Consider the following 14,171-nt stretch of genomic DNA (forward strand, 5'->3'; position numbering starts at 1 on the left):
TCCCACAGTGCCCCTAGGCCCACAGAGAGCCCTCAGCACCCACAGTGCCCCCTACCTCCAGCAGTGGCCAGGGCTGTCTTAATGCATGGGCACCCCCTGGGCACTAGGGTGACCACATGTACCGGATTGCCCGGGACAGTCCCGCATTTTGCAGGTCTGTCCCGGGCACCTTCATTCCAGGACAATACAGTGTCCCGGAATGAAAACTGACACAGCTACCCCCCCCTCAGGCCAATCTGATGCCCCCAAAAAAGGCCACCACCACATCACTGCTTTACTCACTGACAGTACTTGTCCTGGCTGGGAATGTCTGGAGGAGCACAATCCCTCCCCCTGCTTGTGATTGGAGAAATCATAAATCCCGCCTCTTGTGTCCAATCACTGTGCTGTGATTCGTTATAGCACAAGCTGATTTTTGGTAAGGGGAGTGTCCCTGAATGGTAGTTTGGAAATGTGGTCACCCTACTGGTCACTGCTCAGGGGCCCCAGGTGCATGGGGACCAATGATAATCTTGCAGTACATCATATTTTCCAACTGTCCCAGATCTGCCGGGACAGTCACGATTTTTACAGCTGTCCTGGGATGGCAGTGTCCCAGGAAGCATCCCAGAACCTGTACTTTGCCCTCCTGATCCCAGTATTGTGCCCTTCTGACCCCCCCCCCTGTACTGTGTGTGCCCTTCTGCCTCCCCCTGTACGGTGCCCTTAGTATTGATTAGACTTCGATTTATGGCATGTTTTCTTATTGTTTAAAATAGATTTTTTTGAAAGTACTAATAAATATATGTTTAATTCTATCAACTATTTATACTTTTTTAATTCTTGAGAGAAGGTGCATAAATATGGGCAGGTTGGTAGGGGAAATCCAAATATTTTTTTTATTTAGTTACTCCCGAAAATTCGTTTTTATGTATTTTGTTTTTCGTTAGGAATTGCATTAGTCCGAAAATCTGAATGAATTAAGGTCGAATCTTTCATTGAAGGCTTATGGTGTCTGTCGAAATGTTCAAGAAAGATTCGACGGAGCAGCGAGACTGTACGACAACGCGATTGTACATTTCAGTCGAATGTTCCGCTCACAAGCTATAGAAGAATTCTAATGTTGTATGTTGTATTAAAACCCATCTCTTCTGAGGTCAAGGGGTTCCTTACCCATGAAATGGATACAGCGCCCAGAGGCGATTCAGTTCGCATGTGTTGCGCTTTACAAGTCTCTCTCTCTCTCTCTCTCTTGTATGGCACTAGTAATAATTATATTTATTAATTATTATTACTAGTCAACCAACATTAGAATTCTTCTATAGCTTATGGGCCGAGCATTTGACCGGAAATGTACGATTGCGGCGTTGTACAGTTTAGCTGCCCTGTCGAATCTTCTTAGAACTTTCGACAGACACCATAAACTTCAATGACAGATTCAACATTTGTATGTTTTTCGATGCTTTGTCGAATCTTCGTCGTTCATGTTGAATTGTCAAGTTAGTTCTAGCTATTTTACTGCTCCTCCTCTTTGGTTACAATCAGCCAATAACATTCATCATCATCATTATTTTTATTTTACTTCCCTCACCCAATTCCAGCAGGGATCTTTTCTCTCTATGTCAAATCTTTTCTCTCTATAATGTCAAATCTTTCCTCTCTATGTAGAATAATCTTGGACTAATAGAGTTAAGGTTAGGCCGGGTACACACGGGCAAACATGTACGATGAAACCGGTCCGTCGGACCGTTTTCACCGTACATGCCTGCCCGGGGACTTCTGTACGATGGCTGTACTAACCATCGTACAGAAGTCCGCGCGTAAACAATACGCGGGGCGTGTGCGCGCCGTCGCCGCGACGATGACGCGGCGACGTGGGCGGGCCTGCCTTTTAAATGCTTCCACGCATGCGTCAAAGTCATTCGACGCATGCGAGGGACGGCGGGCGCTCGGACATGTACGGTAGGTCTGTACTGACGACCATACATGTCCGAGCGGGCAGGATTCCAGCGGACGGTTTTAAAACAAGTCCAGGAATATTTGCCCGCTGGGAAAAGGCCCGGCGGGCAAATGTTTGCTGGAATTCTGCCCGCTCGCGCCTACACACGACCGAACATGTATGCTGAAACTGGTCCGCGGACCAGTTTCAGCATACATGTTTGGTCGTGTGTATGGGGCCTTAGACACACTTGACCACAGGTTTGATAGACACAGATTGTTATTGTCAGCATCTCCTATCTATATCAAACTGTTGTCGCAACGAAAACTAAAATAAAGCATTTTTTATGTCGGATCTTTTGGTTTTCGTATTCTGCGCATTTGTTTTTGTTTGTTAAAACGATAACAAAAATACCTGAAAATCGGACGAAAACGAATGCACATGTCTAGTCGTGTGTACAAGGCATGATGGTCAGGGTGAGTCCATAAGAGGTCCTCGGTTATTACAATCCTTTACAGCTATCTCTTTATAGAATTTAGACTGTATTTGTTTAGTGGTCTTACAATGGAAATCATTTTCTTCCCCTCAGGGAAATAGGTATCCAGTGCTTGGAGATCACAGGGTTTAGCCGCGGTGCAGAAAACAGCAACAATGACTCCTTCCATCGTACCAAGTCTAATCATATGTGGAATGCAGTGGAGTTGGCTGGACAGTGGTACCTACTAGATGCCTGCTGGGGGGCTGGAACCGTCGACTTCGAGAAAGGGGTTTTCATACCAAGGTCAGCATAACTAAACTATGTTGTATAAAGAAAATAAGACACATCTCTCCGTTTTGATTGGGGTATCAAACAGGAGATCTTCCTACTAGCAGAACAGTTGTGACAGCTGAAGGCAGATTTTTAGCCAAGTTACTGTTGTCACCAACCAGAAGTCCCCCCATATAGTGTTTTCGTAAGGAGCATCCGCCAAAAGACAGGTGATACTATTTGGTGAATACTACATTTAGAACGCACTCTGGTCAGTTTTGCTTTTTTCTTTATTTTGCTCTCCAGGACTTTTCCAGAGCCTCTCCAAGTCTATGGAACTCCTTACCCCAATCTATCCGTCTATCTCCTTCTCTATTAGCTTTTAGAGGATCCCTGAAAACCCTCCTCTTTTAGAGAAGCCTACCCTTCCCACACCTAACTGTATTTTCATTTTGTCCATCTGATCATCCCTCACAGCTAACTACCCTTTGTTCCACTTGACCCTCCCTTCTAGATTGTAAGCTCTAAGGAGCAGGGCCCTCTGATCCCTCCTGTATTGATTTGTATTGTGACTGTACTGTCTTCCCTGATGTAAAGCGCTGCGCAAACAGTTGGCGCTATATAAATCCTGTATAATAATAATATAGAACCAATTATCATTTTTTTAGTTCTAAGTAATTTCTTTGAAATTTAGTAATGATATCAAGAAAAACTGTAAAATGGATCCCCTGTAGCCAGCTACAATAGATCACCCTAAGAACAATGGACCAACCACAACAAAATCTCCCCCCAGCAACAATAGACTCCCGGCAGCATCAACAGATCTCCGCACAGCCAGAATTAATAGACTCTCTGGGGCAGATCCACGTACATTTAGATAGGCGCAGCGTATCAGAGATACGCTACGCCGCTGTAACTTACTTTTGAATTCTTTGAATCCACAAAAAATTCGCGCCGTAAATTATCTCTCGGCGCGTAATTCAAATCGGCGGGGGCGTGATTCATTTAAATGAAGCGCGTCCCCGCGCCGAATGAACTGCGCATGCTCCGTTTCGAAATTTCCCGCCGTGCATTGCGCGAAATGACGTCGCAACAACGTAATTTTTTTAACTTAGACGTGAATTACGTCCATCCCTATTCACCGACGACTTACGCGGATAAAAATAATAATTCAAATTTCGACGCGGGAATGACGGCCATACTTAACATGGCAAGTCTATCTATACGCCGCAAAATAGCAGCTTTAACTATACGCCGGAAAAAGCCGACTAGAGACGACGTAAGAGAATACGACGGCCACGCGTACGTTCGTGGATTGTCGGAAAAAGCTAATTAGCATACCCGAGGCGGAAAACGATGCAAACTCCACCCAGCGGACGCCGAAGTATTGCATCTACGATCCGAAGGCGTACGAAGCCGTACGCCTGTCGGATCGAACCCAGATGCCATCGTATCTTGGTTTGAGGATTCAAACTAAAGATACGACGCAGGAAATTTGAAAGTACGCCGGAGTATCAGTAGATACGCCGGCGTACTCTCTCTCTGGATCTGGCCCTCTGGCTGCCATCAACAATAGACCCCTCTCCCAACAGTAGACTTCTTTAAGCAACAACTGACCCCCCCCCAGCAACATAAGACACCCCTTGCAACAATAGGTCCCCCCCAGCAGTGAGCATCAATACCCTGCAGCACACCCCAGCACCCCTTGCCATTACATACAATCAGTCCAGGAGGTGCCGGAACTGCGTTCCCCCGCGTTTCCGCTGAAAAAAAGCCCTATATAATAATACTGTATATATATATACCGTATTTATCGGGGTAAAGCGTGCACCGCCGTATAGCGCGCACCCCCAACCTAGAAGGGAAATTTGAGGAAAAAAGAAAATACTTACAGTTTGAATGCCCCTCGTCGGTGTCTTGCCCGGCGTCCATCGGCGGCCTTGTCGTCCGTCTGCGGCCTCGGTAGTGTCCTCCCTGCTTCTCCCGCGCTGTTTCTGAGCCGATCCCCGCTTCCCGCGCTGTGTTTGAACGCCGCCGCCGACATATACCGAGTGTACTGCGCTCGGTATATGTCGGCGGCAAGGTTCAAACACAGCGCGGGAAGCGGGTATCGGCGTATATCGCGCACCCACGATTTTCCCCTTATTTTAAGGGGAAAAAAGTGCGCGGTATACGCTGATAAATACATATATATATATATATATATATATATATATATATATATATATATGTATACAGCATTTGTCTCTTCTACTATACTACAAACGTTCTACTAAAAAATACTATACCTAGATAAAGAGAAAATTCACTTTCCTTTATTTCTCCATTTCCCACAGCTATGATGATTTCTTCTTCCTCACGGACCCTGAGGATTTCATCAACACTCATTGGCCGGATGACCCCAACTGGCAGTTGCTCCAATCTGTGGTCTCGTTTGAAGATTTCGAGCAGAGAATCTTCAAAACGTCCGAGTTCTTCAGGCTTCGCCTCTTCACCATCTCACCAAATGTTTTCTACCTCTCAACAGGTATGACATCACAAGGGGAACAAATTGTGCTAAGTGGAAAATTGCTGGAATCCCGGGGCTGGCATATCAAAGGAACATTAGCAGCATGGGTTTGGAAAGTGTTGGAAAAGCTAAGGCCAAATTCTTTGCATAATCTCTGCTTCAACCAATGTGTTTTATTGAGAAAGTTTGGAGTTAAAGTATACTGTAATTCAAGGCAAAAACTTTTTTTGTCTACTATTATCATTGAAAATGAAAGTACGGTAAAACCTTGGATGGCAAGCATAATTTTTTCCGGAAGCATGCTTATGCAATGCATGAACCTATCTATGGTGATTAGAATGGTGCAGGAGAGAGGGGGCGGCGCTCCTGCGCCCTTTATGGATGCACCGCCACTGCCAGTGACCCTTGTGTCTCCACTAATGCCTGAGCTGCTGTGCCCCCCCCTGTGACTCTTCATCCCCTGTGCACCCCAGCAACCCTACTGTCTCCACTAACCCTGAGCTGCCATGCCCCCGTGACTCTGCATCCCCTGTGCACCCCTTGTGTCTCCACTAACTCCTGAGCTACCATGTCCTCCGTGACTCTGTGCCGCCCAGCGACCCTTGTGTCTCTACTAACTCCTAAGCTGCCGTGCCCCCCATGACTCTGCATCCCCTGTGCACCCCCATGACTCTGCATCCCCTGTGCCCCCCATGACTCTGCATCTCCTGAGCTGCCATGCCCCCAATTACCGTGTGTCCCCTGTACACCCCAGCGACCCTTGTGTCTCCACTAACTTTTGAGCTGCCGTGCCCATTGTGACTCTGTGCCACTGTGCACCCCAGTGACCCCTGTGTCTCCACTAACTTTTGAGCTGCCATGCCCATCGTGACTCTGCATCTCCCTGTGCACCCCTAGTGTCTCCACTAACTCCTGAGCTGACGTGCCCCCAATTACTGTGTGTCCCCTGTACACCCCAGCGACCCTTGTGTCTCCACTAACTTTTGAGCTGCCGTTCCCATTGTGACTCTGTGCCACTGTGCACCCCAGTGACCCTTGTGTTTCCACTAACTTTTGAGCTGCCGTGCCCCCCATGACTCTGCATCCCCTGTACACCCCTAGTGTCTCCACTAACTCCTGAGCTGCCGTGCCCCCAATTACTGTGTGTCCCCTGTACACCCCAGTGACCCCTGTGTCTCCACTAACTTTTGAGCTGCCATGCCCATCGTGACTCTGCATCTCCCTGTGCACCCCTAGTGTCTCCACTAACTCCTGAGCTGACGTGCCCCCAATTACTGTGTGTCCCCTGTACACCCCAGCGACCCTTGTGTCTCCACTAACTTTTGAGCTGCCGTGCCCATTGTGACTCTGTGCCACTGTGCACCCCAGTGACCCTTGTGTTTCCACTAACTTTTGAGCTGCCGTGCCCCCCATGACTCTGCATCCCCTGTACACCCCTAGTGTCTCCACTAACTCCTGAGCTGCCGTGCCCCCAATTACTGTGTGTCCCCTGTACACCCCAGTGACCCTTGTGTCTCCACTAACTTTTGAGCTGCCGTGCCCATTGTGACTCTGTGCCACTGTGCACCCCAGTGACCCTTATGTCTCCACTAACTTTTGAGCTGCCATGCCCATCGTGACTCTGCATCTCCCTGTGCACCCCTAGTGTCTCCACTAACTCCTGAGCTGCCGTGCCCCCAATTACTGTGTGTCCCCTGTACACCCCAGTGACCCTTGTGTCTCCACTAACTTTTGAGCTGCCGTGCCCATTGTGACTCTGTGCCACTGTGCACCCCAGTGACCCTTATGTCTCCACTAACTTTTGAGCTGCCATGCCCATCGTGACTCTGCATCTCCCTGTGCACCCCTAGTGTCTCCACTAACTCCTGAGCTGCCGTGCCCCCAATTACTGTGTGTCCCCTGTACACCCCAGTGACCCTTGTGTCTCCACTAACTTTTGAGCTGCCGTGCCCATTGTGACTCTGTGCCACTGTGCACCCCAGTGACCCTTGTGTCTCCACTAACTTTTGAGCTGCCATGCCCATCGTGACTCTGCATCTCCCTGTGCACCCCTAGTGTCTCCACTAACTCCTGAGCTGCCGTGCCCCCAATTACTGTGTGTGCCCTGTACACCCCAGCGTCCCTTGTGTCTCCTCTAACTTTTGAGCTGCCGTGCCCATTGTGACTCTGTGCCACTGTGCACCCCAGTGACCCTTGTGTCTCCACTAACTTTTGAGCTGCCATGCCCATCGTGACTCTGCATCTCCCTGTGCACCCCTAGTGTCTCCACTAACTCCTGAGCTGCCGTGCCCCCAATTACTGTGTGTCCCCTGTACACCCCAGCGTCCCTTGTGTCTCCACTAACTTTTGAGCTGCCGTGCCCATTTTGACTCTGCGCCACTGTGCACCCCAGTGACCCTTGTGTCTTCACTAACTTTTGAGCTGCCGTGCCCATCGTGACTCTGCCTCTCCCTGTGCGCCCCTAGTGTCTCCACTAACTCCTGAGCTGCCGTGCCCCCCATGAATCTGTGTCCTCTTTGCATCCCAGTAACCCCTGCGTTGCCATGCCTCTTGTGACCCTGCGCACTCCAGGGATCCCAGCACTTCTGTGCCTCTGGTGACTCTGTGACCCTGTGTGACTTCAAATCAGGGACAGTCCCTCCAAATTAGGGACAGTCTCTCCAAATCAGGGACAGTCCCTCCAAATTAGGGACAGTCTCTCCAAATTGGGGACAGTCTCTCCAAATCAGGGACAGTCTCTCCAAATCCGGAACAGTCTCTCCAAATCAGGGACAGTCCCTCAAAATCAGGGACAGTCTCTCCAAATCAGGGACAGTCTCTCCAAATCAAGGACAGTCTCTCCAAATCAGGGACAGTCTCTCCAAATCAGGGACAGTCTCTCCAAATCAGGGACAGTCTCTCCAAATCAGGGACAGTCTCTCCAAATCAGGGACAGTCTCTCCAAATCAAGGGCAGTCTCTCCAAATCAAGGGCAGTCTCTCCAAATCAGGGACAGTCTCTCCAAATCAGGGACGGTCTCTCCAAATCAGGGACAGTCTCTCCAAATCAGGGACAGTCTCTCCAAATCAGGGACAGTCTCTCCAATTCAGGGACAGTTGGGAGCTATGTAAACAGTACAAGAGCTCTTGGCATTATGCTGTTGGAACAAGCGTCCTGTTTATTAGTTGGAAAATCAACATTTCGAGAATTTCACCCAACAGAAGATCTGGCAATTAGCCAGGTAACCCTCGGCCTCTAAATGTAACATTCGTTATTCTAACAACTGACAGGACTTTCTGGAATAACCGTCCTACCAACTCTATTTCCCGGCAGACCGTCTTGGTAAAAATGAATGCAAATGTTATATTTTTGCTGCCGATAAAGACTTATGTAACCTTTTGAGAGGCTTACTTGAGTGGGGAGAGCACATATCGCTCCCTCGCTCTCGGAATAATGTAAGCTTGTTGATGAAACACCCACAAGCTCTCCAAGCAGATTGTTTTCTCCTCAGCCTTCTGTTTTATAATTGGATTTTTTTTTTGGTTTTGTTTAAATTGGCCGAGCATGTTACGTGAGATACAACAGAATGGATCGAGCATATCCAGCAGAGAGGGCTAAATGAGTTAAACAGACTTTGCAAGAGATGGAGGGGAGAGCAGCGGGCTGTGTTCTGGAATTACTCTGTACAGTGTGGCTCCAAACTTTCTTTACGGAAGACTGAGGGCCAGATTCTGGTAGATCGGCGTATCTTTGCGCAGGCGTAACGTATCCGATTTACGTTACGCCTCCGCAACTTAGACGGGCAAGTGCTGTATTCTCAAAGCACTTGCTCCGTAAGTTGCGGTGGCGTAGCGTAAATAGGCCGGCGTAAGCCCGCCTAATTCAAATTTGGAAGAGGGGGGCGTGTTTTATGTAAATAACTTGTGACCCGACGTGATTGACGTTTTTCACGAACGGCGCATGCGCCGTCCGTGGAATATCCCAGTGTGAATTGCTCCAAAGTACGCCGCAAGGACGTATTGGTTTCGACCTGAACCTAAATGACGTCCAGCCCCATTCACGGACGACTTACGCAAACGACGTAAAATATTCAAAATTTGACGCGGGAACGACGTCCATACTTAACATTGGTACGCCGCATGTACGCCACCATATAGCAGGGGTAACTTTACGCCGGGAAAAGCCTAACGTAAACGGCGTATCTGTACTGCGTCGGCCGGGCGTACGTTCGTGAATTCGCGTATTTAGCTGATTTACATATTTCTAGGCGTAAATCAGCGTACACGCCCCTAGCGGCCAGCGTAAATATGCAGTTAAGATCCGACGGCGTAACAGACTTACGCCGGTCGGATCTAATAGAAATCTATGCGTAATTGGTTCTAAGAATCAGACGCATAGATACGACCGCTCAGACTCAGAGATACGCCGTCGTATCTCTTTTGAGAATCTGGCCCTTAAAGTCTATCTAAAGCCAAACTTTTAGGGAATTTGAAAGCATTTTTTGTTTTGTTTTTTCTCTGCTGTTGCTCACTTTTGGGTCGATATAGCAGGTTGGTAAATTTGATATATGGCACCAGATTAAAACAAGATGCAAATAAACATGTTGCAAAATAATTACCTACCCATAAATCTAATAGTGTTCTCCACCCAAATCCAAAAACGTAATCCACCTGTTTAACCACTTCGACTTTATACGGCCGCAGGGTGGATCTTAATTGCCGGGAGGATGTCTATATACGGCCTCTGGCCTCCAGCCACTGGGGGGCGCGCGAGTGCCGCCGACGGCGGCGCACGCGTGCCCGCCGCATCACTCAGATACCGATGCGCGTGCCTGGCAGCCGCGATGTCCGCCAGGCACCCGCGATCGGCGGTTACAGAGACAAGGACATGGATCTGTGTGTGTAAACACACAGATCCACGTCCTGTCAGGGAGAGAGGAGACCGATCTGTGTCTTGTACATAGGGACACAGATCGGTCACCTCCCCCAGTCAGTGCCCTTCCCCCACAGTTAGAAACACTATGCAGGGCACACATTTAACCCCTTCCTCACCCCCTAGTGTTAACCCCTTCCCTGCCAGTCACATTTATACAGTAATTAGTGCATATGTATAGCACTGATCGCAGTATAAATGTGAATGGTGCCAAAAATGTGTCAAAAGTGTCCGATGTGTCCGCCATAATGTCGCAGTGCCGATAAAAATCACAGATCGCCGACATTACTAGTAATAAAATAAATAATAATTCTGTCCCCTATTTTGTAGGCGCTATAACTTTTGCGCAAACCATTCGCTTATTGCGATTTTTTTTTTTTTTTACCAAAAATATGTAGAAGAATACGTATCAGCCTAGACTGAGAATTTTTTTTTTTTTTTTTTTTTTTAATTGGGCTATTTATTATAGCAACAAGTAAAACATATTGATATTTTTTTTCAAAATTGACACTTTTTTTTGTTTATAGGAAAATGATAATTGTTTTTAATTGTATTCAGCCCCCTTTACCCCTAACTAAAATCTAGTGGAACCAATTGCCTTCAGAAGTCACCTAATTAATACATAATGTAATTGACTCTCAGTATAAATACAGCTGTTCTGTGAAGCCCTCAGAGGTTTGTTAGAGAACCTTAGTGGAAAAAAATAGCATCATGAAGGCCAAAGAACACACCAGACAGGTCAGGGATAAAGTTGTGGAGAAGTGAAAAGCAGGGTTAGGTTATAAAAGAATACCCCAAGCTTTGAACATCTCACAGAGCACTGTTCAATCCATCATCCGAAAATGGAAAGAGTATGGCACAACTGCAAACCGACCAAGACATGGCCGTCCACCTAAACTGACCGGCCGGGTAAGGAGAGCATTCATCAGAGAAGCAGCCAAGAGGCTCATGGTAACTCTGGAGGAGCTGCAGAGATCCACAGCTCAGGAGGGAGAATCTGTCCACAGGACAACTATTAGTCGTGCTCTCCACAGATCTGCCCTTTATGGAAGAGAGGTAAGAAGAAAGACATTGGTGAAAGAAAACCATAAGAATTCCCATTTGCAGTTTGTGAGAAGCCATGTGGGGGACACAGCAAAAATGTGGAAGAAGGTGCTCTGGTCAGATGAGACCAAAATTGAACTTTATGGCTTAAAAGCAAAACGCTATGGGCCAGATTCACATACAATTGCGGCGGCGTAACGTATCGCATTTACGTTACACCGCCGCAAGTTTTACGGGCAAGTGCTTGATTCACAAAGCACTTGCCTGTAAACTTGCGGCGTCGTAGCGCAAATCCCTCTGGCGCAAGCCCGCCTAATTCAAATGGGGCGCAGATCATTTAAATTAGGCGCGTTCCCGCGCCGAACGTACTGCGCATGCTCCGTTTTGAAATTTCCCGCTGTGCTTTGCGCGAAATGACGTCACACCGACGTGATTTTTTGAACGTCGACGTGAGTTACGTCCTTTCCTATTCACGGACGACTTACGCAAAAAAATTTTCAAATTTGACGCGGGAACGACGGTCATACTTTAACATGGTAAGTCTAAATATAAGCCAAAAAATAGCTGCTGTAACTATACGCCGGGAAAAGCCGACTAGCGACGACGTAAGAGAATGCGACGGCCGCGCGTACCTTCGTGAATCGCCGGAAAAAGCTAATTAGCATACCCGACGCGGAAAACGACGCAAACTCCACCCAGCGGGCGCCGAAGTATTGCACCTACGATCCGAAGGCGTACGAAGCCGTACGCCTGTCGGATCGAAGCCAGAAGCCATTGTATCTTGGTTTGAGGATTCAAACTAAAGATACGACGCGGCAAATTTGAAAGTACGCCGGCTTATCAGTAGATACTCCGGCGTACTTCTTCTGTGAATCTGGCCCTATATGTGGGGGGAAAACTAACACTGTACATCACCCTGAACACACCATCCCCACCGTGAAACATGGTGGTGGCAGTGTCATATTGTGGAGATGCTTTTCTTCAGCAGGGACAGGGAAGCTGGTCAGAGTTGATGGGAAGATGGATGGAGCCAAATACAGGGCAATCTTAAAAGAAAACCTGTTAGAGTCCAGCAGGAACAGCAAGGGATACAGACATTTGGTCTCAAAAGAGGGACATCTGAGGAGCAATTAGGGACCGGGGGATTTGGTCTCAAATGAGGGGACATCTGAAGATCAACAAAGGTCAGAGGGATTTGGTCTAGAAAGAGGGACAACCGAGGATCAACGAGGGTGAGAGGGATTTGGTCTCAGAAGAGGAATATCTGAGGATCAACGAGGGACAGGGGGATTTGATCCCAAAAGAGGGACATCTGGATCAATGAGGGACGGGGGATAATGTCTTAAAGAAGGGACATCTGAAGATCAGAGAAAGGGGGACTTGGTCTCAAAAGAGCGAGATCTGAGGATCAACGAGGGACAAGGGCTGTTTGGACTCAAAGGAGGAATATCTGAAGATTAACAAGGGTCAGAGGGATTTGGTCTTCAATAAGGGACATCTGATATTAATAAGGGACAGAGGGATTGGTCCCAAAAGATGGATAGGCCCTGCAAATGAGAGACAGTTGGGAACATTGGGCTAGATTCATAGAGAGTTACGCCGGCGTATCAGTAGATACGCCGGCGTAACTCTGAATCTACGCCATCGTAAATGTAAGCGTATTCTGGAAACCAGATACGCTTAAATTAGGCTAAGATACGAGCGGCGTCTCCTACGCCGTTGTATCTTAGGGTGCATATTTACGCTGGCCGCTAGGTGGCGCTTCCGCTGATTTCCGCGTAGAATATGCAAATGAGCTAGATACACCGATTCAGAAACGTACGGGTGCCCGGCGGATTTTTTTACGCCGTTTGCGTAAGGCTTTTTCCGGCGTAAGGTTATGCCTGCTATATGAGGCATAGCCAATGTTAAGTATGGACGTCGGGACATCGACAAATTTTACGTTGTTTACGTTGTTTGCGTAAGTCGTTTGCCAATAGGGATTAGCGTAAATTACGTTCACGTCAAAAGCATTGACTATTTGCGACGTGATTACGAGCATGCGCACTGGGATACGTTCACGGACGGCGCATGCGCCGTTCGTTAGAGACGTCTTTTACGTGAGGTCATGTTTTATTTACATAAAACACGCCCACCTCTCCACAATTTGAATTCGGCGCGCTTACGCCGGCAGATTTACGCTACGCCGCCGTAACTTAGGGCGCAGGTTCTTTGTGAATCCAGCCCCAGCCTCACTAAGTTACAGCGGCGTAGCGTATCTGAGATACGCTACGCCCGCACAAACTTACGGCGGGCTATCTGAATCTAGCCCTATGGGTATTCTGACAGCAACGGGAGAAGCAGCTGTCAGGATACAATAGCCAGCAGGGGAGATTCCTCCATCCTCGGTGTTTAGATATATTTATTATCCCAGCATGGAGAAATCCTAACATGCATGTCTAGCCTTAGTTAGATAAAAGCTAGATGCATTTCTCAGAAGACGAATCAGCATTGTGTCTTGGTCTGTGCCCCTGGCAGCTTGGTTTTCATAGTGGCTGTCAATGCCCTCCCTGCGGAGGAGGGTGTACAGAGGCGATAAGTACACACCAACCCGGACATGCCTTTCTGCCAGGAACATAATCCTCCCATAATCCTTCTTTATATTGCGTACAAGAGACACGCATAAAACTCTTTTCTATTATAACTGTATGTCATGAGGCTTCACACAGATAAGTAACATTAGGGGAAGACAGATTATACCTACGTATACGGACGGACCTACGGACATGTACAAGGAAATCTTTCCTGTTGCCGCTATTTCTGTTGTGTCATTTTATCTAGCTACTGTTTGATGTTATAATGTATTTTAAGCAGAACTAAATTGCATCTGAGCACCGCAACAATAGTATACATACAAAGCACAAAGTCTCCCTGTACATAATGAAAGTCTATACACCCTGGTATATAAAGGGGTAAAGTGTATTTCCCCTTTTGCAGCCAGATTAGGAGAACACCTAGAGCAGTGGTGGCTGGTGCTCCAAATTTTTGGGGGGCGCAAACAA

The 14,171-nt window shown here is 47.7% G+C and overlaps 1 protein-coding gene across 1 annotated transcript in view; it reads left to right on the forward strand.

Annotated features, from left to right (window-relative positions):
- LOC120924546 (kyphoscoliosis peptidase-like) overlaps nucleotides 1-14,171 on the forward strand; it is a 31,315-nt gene that overhangs the window by 12,074 nt on the left and 5,070 nt on the right. Inside the window, exons 4-5 of the mRNA XM_040335513.1 lie at nucleotides 2,508-2,699; nucleotides 5,003-5,193. Of these exons, the coding sequence (XP_040191447.1) occupies nucleotides 2,508-2,699; nucleotides 5,003-5,193 (383 nt within the window). The remainder of the gene's footprint in view (nucleotides 1-2,507; nucleotides 2,700-5,002; nucleotides 5,194-14,171) is intronic.

This window comes from Rana temporaria, chromosome 1, assembly GCF_905171775.1.
Source record: "Rana temporaria chromosome 1, aRanTem1.1, whole genome shotgun sequence".
Lineage (NCBI taxonomy): Eukaryota > Metazoa > Chordata > Amphibia > Anura > Ranidae > Rana > Rana temporaria.